General features: G+C 42.9%; 2 protein-coding genes across 2 annotated transcripts in view; both read right to left on the bottom strand.

Moving 5' to 3' along the window:
• The window catches only part of LOC133418844 (collagen and calcium-binding EGF domain-containing protein 1-like), a 78426-nt gene extending 74494 nt beyond the window's left edge, over positions 1–3932 (bottom strand). The window contains exon 1 of the mRNA XM_061707717.1: positions 3411–3932. Coding sequence (XP_061563701.1) covers positions 3411–3523 — 113 coding nt within the window. The 5' untranslated portion in view covers positions 3524–3932. The remainder of the gene's footprint in view (positions 1–3410) is intronic.
• LOC133418390 (NACHT, LRR and PYD domains-containing protein 4-like) overlaps positions 1–18821 on the bottom strand; it is a 398000-nt gene that overhangs the window by 199089 nt on the left and 180090 nt on the right. The window lies entirely within an intron of this gene.

Genomic DNA, 18821 nt, shown 5'->3' on the forward strand with positions numbered 1-18821 from the left:
TCACATGACAGACGTGATGGAGGGAGACGGAGATAAAAACACTTATTCACATGATGGAGGTGAAAATAAGTAGACGTTTACCATCAGCCTCAAATTCACAGCACAATAAACCACAATCAAAGCCCACGTGAATTTCACAACTACCGTATTTTCTGGACTATAAGCCGCTACTTTTTTCATAGGTTTTCAACCAGCAGATTATACAAAGGTTATTCTATTCTGTGGATTTTTCATCCACTGCTAGGGGGCGCTCTAACCGGAATTAGAATCAAAACTAAGACAAAATAAATGCAAAGAAAAATACGCTACTTCTTCTTTAGCAGATAGAAGTAGAAGCAGATTTCAAACAGATAAACAGATAAATAAATAGCGGTTATTTTCTCTTGGTTCTGTCCCATTTTAATCAGCAAAGTTGCTGCCGTGTTAAAATTCAATTTTCAATTCAATTTTATTTATATAGCATCTAATACAACAGAGTTGTCTCTAGACGCTTTCCAGAGATCCAGAACATAAACCCCCGAGCAGTTATTACATAAACAATGGCAGGTAAAAACTCCCCTAGTGGGAGAAAAACCTTAAGCCAAACAGTGGCAAGGAAAACTCCCCTTTAGGAGGGAAGAAACCTTGAGCAGGACCAGGCTCGTAAGGGGGGGCCCTCCTGCCGAAGGCCAGACTGGGGGGTCAGGGACGGCAACAGCACAGCAGGCAGGTGGAAGCAGCAACGGGATGACCAGGGGTGGGGACCGCAGGCCAGAATGCAGCTCCCGAAGCTCCGGCCCAATCAGCAAGTCCCAGGTTGGGGTGCAGGGTCGGGGAAAGGTTTGAGAAGGGGCAGGGCCAGGGAGAGGAGTCTTGAGGGACGAACCTTCTCCCCCGCCCAAAAGGGGCCGTTACCCTGCCCCCCTCACTCCCACACTGCAGGTTCCGGTGTCCGGCAAAGGATGCTGCAACATGGACAAAAGAGAGAAAAGGGAGGAGAAGGGGGGGCCGGCACAAGAAACCACAGGAGCGACTCTGACACACTAAAGTTTACACTACCTAGAGATTTACCAACACCAGCTAGAGGTTTACTAAACACTAACTATAGGCTTTACTAAACAGAAATGTTTTAAGTTTAGTTTTAAAGGTGGAGGTGGTGTCAGCCTCCTTAACCCAGATTGGAAGTTGGTTCCATAGTAGTGGTGCCTGATAGCAGAACGCCCGCCCTCCAAATCTACATTTAGATACTCTAGGAACTACGAGTAGACCTGCACTCTGAGAACGGAGAGCTCTGCCAGGAACATAAGGCACTATCAGGTCTTGTAAATAATGCGGAGCTAAGCCGTTTTGGGCTTTATATGCAAGTAATACAATTTTAAATTGGATTCTGAATTTTACAGGTAACCAATGGAGCGACGCTAACACTGGAGAGACGTGGTCTCTCCTGCTAATTCCTGTCAGTACTCGTGCTGCTGCATTTTGGATCAGCTGGAGCCTATTCAGCAAATTACTTGGACATCCTGCTAACAACACATTACAGTAATCTAGTCTAGAAGATACAAACGCATGAACTAGTTTTTCTGCATCACTCTGCGAGAGGATTTTCCTAATCTTTGCAATATTACGGAGATGGAAAAATGCTACTTTTACAAACCTGATTAACATGGTTTAAACGACAAATCCTGATCGAAAATAACACCAAGGATTCTCACAGTTGCACTGGAAGCCATCGCAACACCATCTAATCCCTTCCTAAGATGCTCTGGACCAAGAATGATAACCTCTGTTTTATCTGAATTTAGAAGCAGGACATTTCTGGACATCCAGTCCTTGATGTCCCTAAGACATGCCTGAAGTTTAACTAACGGTTCTGTTTCATCCGGCTTCATAGACAAATAGAGCTGCGTATCATCAGCATAACAATGCTGTTATGCTGATGATACAGGCAGCTCATCAGCATAAAAGACACTGTTAGGAAAGATCTATTTAGGTACAAACATGTACATCATTTACAGTTCAGAATCCTGTACATGTAGTAAATATCTGATCTAACAACAGAAATATCTGCGGCTAAATATCTTTTTTTTTTTAAATAGAGCGGATGCGGCTTGTGTGCAGGTGCAGCTTATAGTCCAGAAAATACGTTAGATAATCTTCAATTGGAGACTATTACTTTTTTTTTAAATCTTCAGTTGATTTATAGAATAATCAATGTATTGGCAAACACAGACAATAATAGCCAAACTCTTTTCCTGCCTAAAATCGTAAATGTGACATTTCTGACGTGTTTCTGCTCCGTCGTTCGAGACCGTTGTGGATTACAGAGTTCAGATTTACCACAAACACGACATAAAACCATTTATGAACCCGAACCGATCAGCACCGTCTAGGAGAACTGTTAACATGACAGCCCGGGTCACAGTCGTGTGTGTAGTTTCACAGTCTGTGTGTAGTTTCACAGTCGTGTGTGTAGTTTCACAGCCATTATCAACACAGTTTCCCCAGAAAGGTCATCCATCACCCTGACTGATTGATGGATGATTGACGGCTTCATCTCACTGCAGGATCACCAGAGCTGAGAACATAAATCTGCAGAGGTTCATTATCAGGAGCTTAACTCCGTGTTCAGCGGTCTGCACCTCACAGGTCTCCATGTGCACATCTCCTCCTGACCTCTGACCTCCTGACCTGCTCTCTCCAGGCACTTTATCAGCATCTGTCATGTTACGTCTAAGCAGCCTTTGGACTCCCTGCGCAGATTCCCAGCGTTTCCTGTTTCTTGCGTTTTCCTCGCAGATCAGACGGGATGAGACGCAGCAGCTCCTCTCAGATTCCTCTCAGATTCCTCTCATGTTCCTCTCAGATTCCTCTCATGTTCCTCTCAGATTCCTCTCATGTTCCTCTCAGATTCCTCTCATGTTCCTCTCATGTTCCTCTCAGATTCCTCTCAGAATCCTCTGGTTCCTCTCATGTTCCTCTCATGTTCCTCTCTGATTCCTCTCATGTTCCTCTCATGTTCCTCTCTGGTTCCTCTCATATTTCTCTCTGACAGCAGAGAGGAACAGAGACCAGAGAAACCTGGATTAAACTCTTTTACCGCTCCTGGCTCCGGGAACTAATCTGACAGTGAAGTGTTTGTTCTGCGTAACTAATTTGGGGAGGGGAAGCAGCCCGGACATTTATAGAGCTCCAGTCTCACAATCATCCATAAATCCACAGTAAACAGCATTTAAAATGGAAAACTTGCAAAAGCAGCGCTTTAGTCCGTTTCTTTTGGGTCTTTAAATTGGGACTTGTTTTTTTTTTTTTTTTTTTTTTTAATACTGATGAATGAAGTCGCTATAAATGAGAGCGACGCGGTTTGATAAGCATCCAAAATAAGATTAAAACAAACAAACACTTTAAAACCCCGTCGGATCCAGCAGTCCTACCTCGAAGTGTCCACTTCCAGCGTCGTCCTGATGGAGCTGGCTCCGGATTCCCACAGGAAAACCACGCACATCGCACCAAACGGGAGGAGAGTCGCACCGTGAAGCTGAGCCATGTCCTCCTGTGCGCCGGGACGGATCACTGGTTCACTGGTTAACTCCTGTGCGCCGGGACGGATCACTGGTTACCTGGTTAACTCCTGTGCGCCCGGGGGGACGGATGACTGGTTAACGCTTTATTAACACGGGTTAAAATCCCCCTGTTTTCATCTGCCAGTGACCCGCATGGGTGTCACAATCCCGGCGATCCTCGTCCAGCTCCCCGCAGAGGAGACGCGCATGGAGGAATAACGGAGCTGGAGCTGGAGCTGCGCAGCGTCCGCTGCGCCGTCCCTTTACGCGCGGAGGCAGAGACCCCTTGGAGAGCTGGTGAAGGCTTTACAGCCCGACGTGTTCTCACTAATCCCTCTGGATTTACATTCCTGCCTCTACAGAGAGACTCCTCAGTGGCCGCGAGACTCAAATCTAACAATTTATAGACTCGTAATTGGGGAAACAGTTTGCGTCCTCTAGTTTTTTTTCTCCAAACACGTTATTTATGTTGACAGACTCATGGGAGCTGGGGGGAGTGTTAGTAAAGGGGGAGGGGGGGCTGTAATAACATATATTTATCATAAAACTGAGTTAATTAAGTTAGAATCTGTAATGTGGAATAAAAGAAGGAATAAAGATGAGTAATGGATGTTTAGCGGAACTTGAGAAGTTAAAAAATAAACTTTTAGATCTCCAGCAGCATTCCATTCATTATTTGTGCTTTTTTAAATCATCAGTGCTAATAGGTCATAATATCTCCTAGATAGATAGATAGATAGATAGATAGATAGATAGATAGATAGATAGATAGATAGATAGATAGATAGATAGATAGATAGATAGATAGATAGATAGATAGATAGATAGATAGATAGATAGATAGATAGATAGATAGATAGATAGATCGATCTAAAAGGCTCTTTAGCGCCGCCCTAGTGGCTCCCTGGAGCTTTTTAAAAAAAAATTGACCTTTTTTTCCTTTTTTCCTTTTTTCCTTCTTTTTTTCTTCTTTTTTTCTTTTTTTCTCTTTTTTCCCCTTTTTTCTATTTTTTTTCTTCTTTTTTTCCTTTTTTTCTCTTTTTTTCTTCCTTTTTCCTTCCCTCTTTAATCTCAACATTTCGACTTTTTTCACGAAATTTTGACTTTTTTCTCGACATTTCGATTTTTTTCTCAAGATTGTACTTAAACATTAATCTTGACATTTCGACTTTTTTCTCGACATTTCGACTTTTTTCTCGAAGTGCATAATGAAAAAAAATCTTCCCCCAGTTATAACTAATATAGAAACATGCAGAATGTCTTGTCTTCATTCTAATTCTGATACAAGACTTTTCATTTTTTGCGGCTCCAGACATGTTTGTTTTTTGTGTTTTTGGTCTAATATGGCTCTAAAACATTTTGTGTTGCCGACCCCTGGTCTAGATGTTTATTGCACCAGGAGAGACAATAAAGCAGAACTTGTAACTCCTGACGTCAGATTAATCCTAAGCTATAGAACAATTCTCGTTTGATGAGATGTAAATGTTAAAGTCGTCTGCATAACCACGACACAGCAGTTTGTTGCTGCCGCTCACGTAACTTTCCCTTTTGTTTTGATCAGAGTTGGTGAAGAGTGCAACATAGCAAACACTAAAATATGGAACGCCTTGGAGACAAAACTCAGCGTGGTCAGAAAAACGCCAGCGAACCCGCCGAGCTCCAAAATAATGTCAGAAGACGTGAAACATGCAGCTTTCCCCAGATCCCCAGCGTGTTGTGTTGCCGTCTCTCCAGCTCCAAACACTCAGAAATATCAGCATTTCAGCAAAAAGCCTGCGTTCCTTCAGCAGTGGGACCGAGTATTTCACTGGAGAGAATAAACAAGGTCGACCTTATCCCAAAACACTTCTATATGTTTGCTTTGGAAATATGTTAGGATTGATTTTCAATCTTTGGTTATTTTCAATTCAGGAGACTCGTTACAATCTCAGAGGTGTCTGCAATTTCACAGTACAAATGGCTAAAAAAGGTATGAAAAGGAGACGTGTCTCCATCGTTGGAGTTAAATTCTGGAATGATGCTAACATAAATTTAAAAACATGTCATTCTTTTGTTGTATTTAAGAAAATGGTTTGTAAAGCTATTTTTGAAGCTTATAAGTGCAATTGACCATCTGTAAATGTTTCTTTGCTTTTCTATTGTTTCTTTGCCCTTAGTTGTTTCTTTGCTTTTCTATTCTCTTTTTGGTTTTCTGGAGGTCGGTAGCCAAAAATAGAAAGTTGTTACTATAGGATAGGCTTTTATAAGCAGTTTGCTTCAGCCTCAGCCTTTTCAGTTATTGTTCAACACATTTTTTTGGTTTTGTATGAAAAGTTAATGCTGTGTACAATGTTTTCTTGGTGTTGTTTTGTGTTGCAATGACTGAATAAACTTCATTCATTCATTCATTCATTCATTTGATCTGAAGTTTAAAACAACACAAAACCAAACGAGCTTCCATGTAGCGTTCAGTTTTCCACGTATGATCATTATCCAGCCGTTATTATGTTTTCCTAAGCACACATGCGATCATAGCCTGATTGCTTAAGATGTAAGTTTGCCGTCGGCCTTTTGACTCCACAAGCAGCAATCTGATTAACCCAGAGCGCCGTCTTAACCTTCTTTTAATGTAATTTCACACGTATGATGAACTGCAGCGCTTAAGCCGTGTTAACAGCACAAAGTAGTTTCTCTTTATTAGTTCGGTCAAATTAATTCTCTTTAAAAGAAAAACAAATGGGGTCAATAATGTAAAGCAAGCTTTGTGAGCTTTTGTTGCCTGATCTATGGCTAATACAGAGCAGCATTAGTAACATCAAGGGCCGACCAGCATGAGTAATAGGACGAAACCAGAGCCTGGCCGTGCAGCGTAGTTCAGAAGGCTGTGTTTATAAAGCATCAGAACCGAGGGAAAAACGCAGTAATACTGTAAAACATTCATATATGAATCATTTGATATGAACAATGCCCTCTGGCGTGAGACTCTCTGGCAACGGAAACAGGCTTGTGCAGAAAGGCCCAATCCCAATACCCCTACTTTCTACCACTAGCCCTCCCTCACTTCACCACCCCTAGAAAAGGAGGGACAGATTTTAGGGCACTTGAAATCTTCCCAGGTCTGTCCCAATACTCCCCCTACCCCTCGTTTTCATCCCTACACCTAATCAGGAAGCTGAGAGCTAAAAGCTGTTTTAATTTCAGCTGTAGCGCTGTTAATATGCCACTTTATTAAGTTTTAATATTTTTTCAGGCATAAAAGTAACCGTTAAGATCCCCAACCTGGGCTCAGTTTATCCAAATAACGAAAATTTCGAGATTTCTGCCTGCCGGCTCCGGAGCTTATGGGTCCGCGTTAAATCGACGCAGAGCCTACGGAGTAGGGTACTTAACTATTATTATGAATGTATGTCATGTATGTAACTATGGGTAAATATTATGAAAGTAAAATATATATTTCTCACTAGAAATGTAATCAAAACGCATTTTTATGCAGAAACTAACTCAAAATATTGATTTTATTCACTAAAAAAATGGAGAAATGTCCGCCATGATTTTTTTAATTTTTTTTATTCAGTCCGCAAATGACGACGAAAAGCATTCTGGGAAATGTTTCTGTCACTAGATCAAACTAGTGAGAATCTGAAAACACTTGCTCCGTAGGGACAGATTCAGACACTACACTAGTTTTCTTCACTCCCCCTAGGTGGAAAGAGGAATAGGGAACCACTACCCTCACGGGAACAAGCAACATTTAGGGGTAGGGATGAAAACGAGGGGTAGTGGGAGTATTGGGACAGGGCCTTAATCAGAGCAAGGGCTGGAAAACCCTGGAGAACCCTGGAGAACCTGGAGAACCCTGGAGAACCTGGAGAACCCTGGAGAACCCTGGAGAACCCTGGAGAACCCTGGAGAACCTGGAAAACCCTGGAGAACCCTGGAGAACCGTCCGCAGGTTCAAACTCCATCACACAGAGCAGTCGTCATGAAGGAGCAGGATCCAGGAAGGATCTTCTCTCTCCGTGGCCACGTATCCTCCACGCCGGAGGAAAGAGCATCCGCTCAGTGTTCGGCTCAAAAGGCTGCGTCTCTGATGGAGCAGACGGCCTGCACATCTGGAAGGAAAAACATCCGTGCCGAAAGGTACGAACAGGTTTAAGAGCAACACGTGCTCCCGCTCAGGAGACTTGTGGTTCTCCAAACCGGTCTTGGTCTCAACACCACTTTTTTGTGGTCTTGATCTTGGTTCTGTCAGGGTTTGACATTCCCCCCCGCCTTTCAGTTTCTGTTTCTCCCGCCTGTGTCCCATCTGCCCTGATTGTGTCTGCACCTGTGTCTCGTGTCTCGTTATCCCCTGTTATATCTGGTCTTGTCTTTCCCTTGTTCCCTGTCGGTCCGTACTGTTTGGTCCTCCATGTTTCCTGCCACGTTTTTCCTGTTCAAGTTTTTTGATCCCAGTTTTCTTACTTTCGATCCTGCCAAGCAGCGCTTTGTTTTTGGTTTTGCTCAATAAATCCTTGGTTTTTGCAACTCCTGCCTCCTGCTCTCCTGTGTTTGGGTCCACACCATACACCAGTCGTGGTTCGGGTATCGCCGTGTCTCCGACTCGGATCATTGAGATGCCGTTTCACACCACGGTGACAGAATCTTGTATCAGCAGTTCTTCCTCTTGTTAATGTACAGTTTTGTAAACTATTTGTATTTTGCATTTGATTTAATATTTTGGTGCATCTGCATGTGTGTCTGTATTTAATTACAGTTTTGTGTTTATAACGGCCTTGTTTGAATAAATATATCAATAATATTTGCAAATCATTGTGATTGATTAAGCATCAGGTCCATTTCAGTGATGCTGATATACGGTGTAATCTGATTACTATAATGGTAAATAATGTAATTTCAAGTCGGTAATTGTATCTTTAACATTTAAAATTCAGGTTTCATCTACAAATACAGTCCAATTTAAATCAGTAACATTTACTATTCATGACTTTTCTGAGGTGTTGGAACTGGTTATTCTGCTAGAGCAGGGGTTCCCAACCTTTTTTGTGCCAAGGACCAGCAGAAGTATAAACAAAAAGCTCAGGGACCGGTTGACAATTTATGTCAATTTTAATAAACATTTTAGAAAAAAACTATGCATTTTAAAATGCAGGCTATCATCAGCGACGTTAGCTGAGGTTGTGGCCTTTAAAACTTGCTTCTGCAAATCTAACTCACGTTTTTTCCTTTCGAAAAAATCCACTGGTTTGTCTTTGAGAGAAGGATGTTTTGTATTTAAGTGTCTTTGAAGCTTGGATGGCTTCATTGCTTCATTGGCGAGCGTTTCTCCACATAAAATACATAGTGGGTTTGGCGCCTCCAAATCGCCCGTTGCAACAAATCCGTATTTTATATACATAATGTCGTACTTGCGATTAAAGCTTTTGCTTTTCTTTTTGGTAGGATTTTCCACTTGTTCATCACTATTTCTTTTACTCGAACAACCAGTAAAGAAACGGCTCATGGAGGTTTGCTGAGGTCCGCTCATCTCTGCAGCTGACTGAACCTAACCTGCAGCACCTGTGCATGGCGCTGTTCAGTCCGGTCGGGTACCAGAACTTATTGTCCGCCAAGCCATGACAGGGCTGCCACTCAAACAAACACATTTCCATTTATACAAGTTTTGGATGAAATTATATGACAAAAAAATGCAAAAATTGTTTTCTTAAATTTAGTATGAGGTTGCTTTAATTATGTGGCAAATGATAATAAACACGAGAAAGATGGGTACTTCAATGAAAAATAGATATTTTATTCAACTTTGCTGCTGTTCATACAAAAAGTAAATAAAAAACAACAATTCTTTTTCAAAGATTTTCACTTGAAATAAGTAGAAAAATCTGAGATTTTTTTGCTTGTAATGAGAAGATAAATCTTGTCCCACTGGCAGATTTTCCTACTTATTTCAAGTGAAAATTGACTTGAAACAGGTGAAAATTGTCAAATGAGTTATTTTTCTGGTGTTATTTTTCTGGTGATGACTGTAAATGTTGAAATAGCAGTAAAACCACATTCATTGATGAAATGACATAAGGGATGGAAAGGAGGGATGGCAGTTTTACAGGGGGGATGATTTGGACCGTTTTTATTTCAGGGGGGGATGATTTGGACCGTTTTTATTTCAGGGGGGATGATTTGGACCGTTTTTATTTCAGGGGGGGATGATTTGGACTGTTTTTATTTCAGGGGGGATGATTTGGACCGTTTTTATTTCAGGGGGGGATGCTGGCTTTAGTTCTTCTTCTGAGGAGACGAGCAGCAGCAGCAAGGAGGGTCCATGAAATCCTCATGAGAAGACTTGAGAAGATTTGGGGGAATCCAGGCTCGTTGGAGCTACAGCTCCATGATGACCAGGTCTACTTCAGATTGAACAGGGAGCAGTTTGACAGCCTGTTGGGGAGTGGGTCCTCAGCAGGATGACAACCACCTTCTCTCCTATTGGTCGCACCGAGATGCCCTCACAGCGCGATGAAATTAAAAAAATGTTCAATTCAGGCGCAGGCAGGTGAAACGCCCGTGGCAGGTGGCCTCTCGCGCGCCGCCAAGCTCGCCCGCAGAGCGGTCCACTCTTGCGCTGCGGTACATACACGATGAATGGGAAAGCCGGCGGCGGTCCCGCTTTGCGCCCTCCTGAAAGGGGCTTAATACTGTTGGCCCCTGAAGGTTACATTTGGCCCCATAATGGCCCCTGTTTCAGAAAAATCCTAGAACCCCCAGTGCCAAGTTTTGTTACCCGCAACTGCGCTGACACGCAAAAAAAAGAAAAGCTGCACTGAGACCCTGTCGTGCAGCGCTGCTCTCGGCAGAGATTGTATGAGGTGAAGTGAAGTGAGATGCCTCACTCCATTGGGAAAAAAACGTCTGGTGACAATTTTGATTATCGCTTCTTTGTCGACAACGTCGGCGAATCATTGCAGCCCTAATTATGATCGGAACACAAGCCATTCCACGGCCCGGTAGTAACGGCTCTACGGACCGGTAGCGGTCCGGGGACCGGGGGTTGGGAATCACGGTGCTAGAGGACTAGTTAGGGACTAGTTAGGGACTAGTTAGTAGTTTCTGAGGTGGAGGGGGGTGTTGGAGCTGGTTATTCTGCTAGAGGACAAAAGCCATTAAAAATGATATTTTGTGGCTGGACGACGCTCTGGTTAAGGTCTGGTTAGGTTAAGGCAGCACTTATGATTGGTTAGAAGTAGGAAATTGGTTGTGGTTTGTGCTAAAAATGATAATTTCACATCCGTCACGCCACCTCCGTCGTCATGGCGAGAGCAAACAACACGGTTAAATACTTGAATTTACGTTAAATACTAGAAAACCCGTTAAATACTTGCCGTCAAAACACCATTAAAACCTCAATAAAACACTGTTAAAACAGCATTAAAAACATGCTTTTACAAACTGACAGTAACAAACAGTAACTTGCGTGTCAAAAACTCATAATTTAGCCACTATAATAAAGAATAATATATAAATAATAATTTAATAATGGTGTATATATCTCAACAACGGATCCCAATTGACTTTGCATGGTACAATATCCGTGGTGCTGTCACGGAATTTACCGCTTTCCGTGCTGGTGCCACGGAAAATAGTGGTGAGAGGTCGTGGGCATTTCACGGATTTTTGTGAGATCAGGTTGGACTAGTTAGTAGTCGTGTCAATCCTTAAAAGCACTAGTCAATCCTCCAATAGTGTAGAAATAGCGGTAGTGCAGTCGCCACACAGATCTGATCTCACTGATGGATGGAAACATTTCTAGTGAGTTCAACATCATCATCCACTTCTCTGTGTTATTGATCTGCAGTTGAAAACAAGCTCATATGGAAACTAGAGTATAACAGGATGGTGTTCTACAATCACGCAGGATCAGGACAGAACTGGGTTTGGTTTTGGTCTGGAGCTGAACTGGTCTTGGTCTTGATCCTCTCTGGTCTTGGTCTCGGTCTCGGTCTTGACTACAAGTCTACCGCTCAGACCAGGGGCGAAAATCCCGTTTCATAGTTGGGGGGGACAATAAACAGTAACATTTTAGAGAATAAATCCAGGGGGGGACAAGGAATAAAAGTTTTAGCCTTCCTTTAATACAGCATTTTGACATTTTCATCTCTATCTCGCAAACAGGCAGAAGAGCTTTCTTAGAGCAAAACAAAACAATGGTATTAGGTGGAAGGTGCAATAATACACACATCTGACATAATACACTGATACAAAAACCCACAATCTTAACAAGAATATTTGTTTTATTTCTACTTAAAATGTCTCATTTTTAGTTAAAAAAAAATCTCATTACACTTAAAACAAGACTCATCACTGGAAAAAACAACAATTTTCACCTGTTTCAAGTAGATTTTCACTTAAAATAAGTAGAAAAATCTGCCAGTGGAACAAGATTGTTTTGCTTATAAGATAAATCTTGTCCCACTGGCAGATTTTTCTACTTATTTTAAGTGAAAATCTACTTGAAACAGGTGAAAATTGTCAAATAACAAGTTATTTTTCCAGTGATGAGTCTTGTTTTAAGTGTAATGACATTTTACTGTTTATTATTATTTTCGATTTCGGTTTCGGCCACAAATTTTCATTTTGGTGCATCACTACTAAATACTACTGCATTGTTCCAAAATTATTAATTCTGTCTCAAATTATTCTAGGGGGGGACAGCTTTACTAATGGGGGGGACTTGTCCCCCCTGTCCCCCCCGGGATTTTCGCCCCTGGCTCAGACAACGGAAGGCTTTGGATCTTCCAATTAGGGCTGTTCGATTTTGCCCAAAAATAAAATCTCGATTTTTTTCTGTCAAAATCCGATTTTCGATTACGATTACGATTATTTTGTGAATTGACAAAAGGCAAAGAAATGATTTCAAATATGCTGTTTTTTTATTGAACATTTGCCCCATTGGGCTTTAAGTGCAACTTAACTCTTATTAAACCAAAAATGAATGAATAAAGTGCAAAACTCTGTAAAATAAGTTGAAAAAAAGTTTTAAAAAATATAATAAAATATAAAGTTTTCTCTCTGAAAAAAAAAATCAGCAAATCAGCACTTGCAAACATACAGTAAGTTATATTTCCAATTAAATAAAACAAGACATTTTCTAATTAAACTAAACTGGGTCTTTGCATGCTAAATAATAATCAACCCATGAAGGAGGTAGAGGTGTGGAATGTCACTCATTACATTTGATATTCACATTTGCAAGTTTTTTGCAAGGAACACGAGCCGGTCTAGCGGTGGCATGTTAGTATATCACCATGGTTACAACGCCCCTCCTACACTAAAGAGCCTCTCCGATGGGGTAAAAAAAAAAGTGAAAAATCGATTTTACGATTTTCACGTTTTAACATCGTTCTAATTACATAATCGCGATTACGATTTAAAATCGATTAATCGAACAGCCCTACTTCCAGCAAGACGATGCTAAAACCTTCCGACGCTGAGCCGGGTCAGCCTGCAGCACATTTTCTACACAATAATAAACATCTTCCTGTCCCTTTTAAGTGTTTTTTCTTCAACATAATACACACTGTCCCCATGTTTTGGAGTTTGATTTGAGTTATGTGCAGTCTGTGTTGTCAGTTCCTGTCGGCTGTTTGTGATGATTCACTTGGAAGAAAAGAGGGTTTCTCCTTTTTTGTGAAAGGAGCTCAGACCTAAGAGGAAAGAGCGAAGCTGTGGTCAGCGGCTCGTCCGACGATGTTAGGTAACGCTGCACTCAGCGGTCTCTTCCCTTGAACGCACGGGGCTTTTGGACACCGTTCAATAGTAGCAGCTGGTTTTATTCACTGGAACTGAATCATGCTGGAAATGCATGTGTGCTGTGTACATGCATGCACTTCTCAAGCTGAACATGCAGTCTCCTTTGGCTCAATTCCCACTGGAATCAAATAAATTCATAAAATACATAAAGCAACACTCTTTTAAGAGCTGCAGGGAGAAAAAGAAGGAGGCCTCTGCCTCATTATCACGACCACACAGGCCACGGTTTCTCTTGTTCCCACGAAGGAGAGGCTCCTTTCTCCATTTACTTTGGTTGTGGTTCGCATTTGGTGCTTGTGTATCTGCATGTATGCAGGCTGGAAGAAATGTGTTTTTCATTGAGGGCTGAGCCCGCAGCCTGTAACGTTGTAAACTTCTTGTCATTGTGCTCGGTTGTGAAACATAAAAAAGAAAAGCATTATTCTTCCACAAAACAGTCACAGGAGTTTTTTAAACTTGTGGTTTAACATGGACGCGATGGTTTCTGCTCGTGGACTTCAGCACCTGAGGACCGAGGGGGAAGCGTCGCCGCCGAACCCGGAGGTTCAAGCTCAGGATGAAGAAACAAAGCACTAATAAATCACAGTAACCGGCTAAAGTTTGGTGGTTTAAAGGAACAGCTGCTCGTCTGCTCGTCTGCACTGAACTCCACTTTTCAAAGCTTTCTCAGTTATTTGAGCACTTTCATGAAGTTCTGAGGACAGAGTTATGTTAAGAGTTAAGCCTTAACGATAAAACCTGCATCAGGTGGAACACTTTAGTGTTTATTAACTGGGGGAAATCCTTCAAGTGCCTGGTGGTTTTGGTTCTGATGGACCTGAACCTGATGGGAGGGGAGTGAGCTGGGAGTGAGCTGGGAGTGAGCTGGGAGTGAACAGGGAGTGAGCTGGGAGTGAGCTGGGAGTGAGCTGGGAGTGAGCTGGGAGTGAACAGGGAGTGAGCTGGGAGTGAGCTGGGAGTGAACAGGTGACAGGTGTCACTCCATTGGCTACCTGTAAAATTCAGAATTCAATTTAAAATTGTATTACTTGCGTATAAAGCCCAAAACGGCTTAGCTCCACAGTATCTACAAGACCTGATAGTGCCTTATGTTCCTGGCAGAGCTCTCCGCTCCCAGGGTGCAGGTTTACTCGTAGTTCCTAGAGTATCTAAATGTAGATTTGGAGGGCGGGCGTTCTGCTATCAGGCACCATTACTATGGAACCAACTTCCAATCTGGGTTAAGGAGGCTGACACCACCTCCACCTTTAAAACTAAACTTAAAACCTTTCTGTTTAGTAAAGCCTATAGTTAGTGTTTAGTAAACCTCTAGCTGGTGTTGGTAAATCTCTAGGTAGTGTAAACTCTAGTGTGTTAGAGTCAGTAGTCATAGTTGCAGCTATAGAACAAAACTATAATAGTTAGTCTCAAATATAGCTTGGTGGTATATATGCTGCTATAGGCTTATGCTGCAGGGGGGACCGACATGATCCACTGGGCGGTGCCTCTCACCCTTCTTCTCCTCTCCTTTTCCCTTCCTCTCTTCTCCATTTCCATTTTTATTTATTATAAGTATCTCATAGCTATCATTTTTGTCCATCGTTCCTGTAGTTTCTTGTGCCGGCCCCCCTTTTTTCTCTTTTGTGCACGTTTGCAGGCCGGAGCCTCGGGAGCTGCGTTCTGGCCTGCGGTCCCGGTCCCCCCCCCCATCCCCGTTCATCCCGCTGCTGCTTCCACCTGCCTGCTGTGCTGTTGACGTCCATGACCCACCAGTCTGGCCCTCGGCAGGAGGGTCCCCCCTTATGATCCTGGTCCTGGTCCAGGTTTCTTCCTCCTAAAGGGGAGTTTTTCTTGCCACTGTTTGGCTTAAGGTTTTTCTCCCACTAGGGGAGTTTTTACCTGCCATTGTTTATGTAATAATTGCTCGGGGGTTTATGTTTATGTTCATGTTCTGGGTCTCTGGAAAGCGTCTAGAGACATCTGTTGTATTAGACGCTATATAAATAAAATTGAATTGAATTGAATTGAACAGGGAGTGAGCTGGGAGTGATGGGGCTCCCACTCTCCTCCTGGCCCTCACTCCCACCCTCCTGCTCCGACTTACGTCTCATGAGCAAACAGATAGAAACAGAAATGATCCTGCACATTTATCCACAAACCAACAGAACTACACGCACGCACGCACGCACGCACGCACGCACGCACGCACGCACGCACGCACGCACGCACGCACGCACGCACGCACGCACGCACGCACGCACACACGCACGCACGCACGCACACACACACACACAGACTGGATTTGTAAAGTAAATGTCAACATTAAGAAATGACTGGTGATCTGTCCTCATTACGCTGACGTACCAGCATGAGATCCACATTAACGAACAGAAAACTCCCTCGCACGTCAAACAGAAGTAAGACGAGACTCCACACAGATAACTTATTCTTGAAAACGCCCCGAGGACGAATAGATCATCGCAGCGTTTCTGCGTGTCGAACACGAACCGCTCGTCTGTCTGTGTGATTTATCCGTGATTGAGCTTCTCCTGCCGCACCAGACCATCCCCGTCAAACTCTGATCGTCATGAAAACGCTGACGAGGAAAAGTGTGATGCATGGCTTCAATTTAGCACTCTCTGTTTCCACCGTCTCTCTGCGGCTCGGAGACGGAGGTGGTTTTAGAAATATGGGGCTTGTAACGAAGTAAACACCTGACTGTTGGTCCAAACACGCAGACGTGATCCGTCTGAGTCAGAGCAGCAAAACCTGGGCTGTAACGCTGATGCAACACACATATCTTACTCTGAGTTATATTAAGCAGAGACAAAACTTCAGAAAAGAAAATGATGTTGTTCCGACCTTTGGATAAATGTAGCTTACATTATTTTTGCTTCAGTTTGTTGCTTTTATCACCACAGGCAACGCTGGATTTTTGGACGATCCCGCGTATAACTTTATTTTTGAAATCCAGGCCTCATTTTGATGTTTTGTCAAGAGTTGAGTGGAGGTATCGGGTCGTGCTCACCTTGTTCCCGGAGTCTCACATTAATAACGTGAACGCGGGGCCCTCGTTCCACTGGGACGTGGTAGGAACACCGCGGCATCACCGCTGTGTTTCATGAAATCCAAACTGGAAAGAGATCTTTTAAAAAGCTCGGGAGATGTGGCACAGCCAGTGGAAATGCTTGGTTTTTTTTTTTAGGTTTTAGGTTTACGAGCTTTTGTTCGCCAGCCTTCCAAGTGCAGCGTTACAGGCAGGCCCCTTTTGAGTTTTAACATGCAACTGTATGATTTCTGGGCTAAATGAGGCAGAAACAAATGTATGACTCAATTACGGCAGTTTTCTTTCGCTGCCATGCTGCATCAGCTTCACACCCTCCATTTGTCTCACCTGTCTGGGGTGTAGCTTGCTTTTCTCCTTCAGTGCACTGGGATAGATCCGAGCAGAACCCTGCCACCACCACGCTGGAGCAGACGGGTGTAAGAGGTGAATGGATGGATGTCTCCTCCATGGATCTGCAGTATTTCTGCAGAACCCTGCCACCCCACGCTGGAGCAGACGGGTATGAGAGGTGAATGGATGGATGTCTCCTCCATGGATCTGCAGTATTTCTGCTGTTCCTGCTTTTAGTTTACTTTAGTTTTAGTTTATTGTTGTGCACAGTTTTAAAAATATACAGGAAATATCAAATATAAATACTACACGGTGCAGAAGAGGTAAAAAAAAACCCAATGGGCTTATTTGAAGCTCCACCGAAGTTATTACAATTTCATGTGTTATAAGGATTAACACACAAAAACAAAAAGTATAACTACACAAAAGTGATGGCAAACTAATAATGCAATATATAAATAATAAAGAATAAAGACAAAAAAATAAGTGAGTGTGCATGGGATATTGTTTTTACAACTTATATTACTTATATTGACTCCTGAGCAAATAAGACGGTTCACGTCACTATGAGTGAAAAACAAAAAACAAACAAAAAGAACATGGAAACATGAACAACATTACGTTGGGAAAACAGTTACAAAACAGCAGTCGAGTTCCTTCAAACGTCTTTTTTTTAACATTTCAAAGAGGAAGAGTCTTTGCCCAGTGGGAAAAATCATTCCACAATTTAGTCCCTAAATCTCACGAACATTGACGTCTGAAGTGATAAATGTAGGAGGATGAAGATCTGAGGATTGTCCAGGTGAATAAGAATGAACCTGTGAATTTAATTTAAAGTAAGTCTTGAACTGTCCAGGAATATTCCCTTCACTTGAATTTATCTTATAAATAAAAACACATATCTGAAAAATCTTGCTATCATAAATAGTAAGAATGTGGAGTTTGTGAAATAAAGGAGCAGATGAAGCGTGTGACTCTGATCAAGTTGCTAATCCTAACAAAACTTTTCTGTAGAACCAGAATTTTTTCATCTGTCAGCGTCAAACTGGCTTCTCTTTCCATGATGGTTCCTCCTCCGTGTCTCTTTCTTTCTGGATCTGAAACCCTAGTGGTCGGTCGAGGAACTGCAGGTCTGGATTCAGACCCTGAGGTGGTGGATTTTATTGGTGCCTGAGATGTAAATATCTAGAAATATCACGTAAATATCAGTCTTCCAAATTGCTCAAAAAGCTTTGTTTAAAAAATCAACCCGGTGAGTTGGGTAATCCAGAGTTAAAAAGGCTAATTATCACTCGTGGGGACAACTGTTAATAACTCCTGTCTCACATCACTGATTAAAAATGTTCTGGAGTTGCTATCCATAAATCATTTTATTAGAAGTCATAAAATGTGTAGCTTCCATGTAATTATGAAGAATGAAAGTGTTGACTGTGATGTTGTCAAGATACTAGCGCTGTGATTTACGGCACCTGCCTGGAAACATGCCTGGAAAGCAGACGAAAACACTATGATGAAAAGATTTAAAAAGCTCATTTACGACCACAGAGAAAGTGGGGGGGGGTTTGATCACACAGGTCTGCTCCCTCCATCGTCCTAATCTCCACAATCAGCTCGTTTCCACAACATAAAGGCCATGATCAAAAGCTCGGCTGTGAATTCATACCCGCTTCAAAGTCCTGCAGCTCCTACTGTAACGTGCATGATTTATAGGTGGCAGCCGTTTTTGATGCTGCAGATGCAACGCGGCAACGCAGCGGTCGGCCGCTGCAAACACACGGGAACCTCACAAGCAGGTCCGGCTCCGACACCACTCAGGCATCGACACGACTCAGGCATCGACACGGCTCAGGCATCGACACGACTCAGGCATCGACACGACTCAGGCATCGACACGACTCAGGCATCGACACGACTCAGGCATCGACACCACTCAGGCATCGACACCACTCAGGCATCGACACCACTCAGGCATCGACCACGACTCAGGCATCGACACCACTCAGGCATCGACACGACTCAGGCATCGACACGACTCCGGCATCGACACGACTCAGGCATCGACACGACTCAGGCATCGACACGGTTCAGGCATCGACACGACTCAGGCATCGACACCACTCAGGCATCGA

The sequence above is a fragment of the Cololabis saira genome, chromosome 2 (genome assembly GCF_033807715.1).
Source record: "Cololabis saira isolate AMF1-May2022 chromosome 2, fColSai1.1, whole genome shotgun sequence".
NCBI lineage: Eukaryota > Metazoa > Chordata > Actinopteri > Beloniformes > Belonidae > Cololabis > Cololabis saira.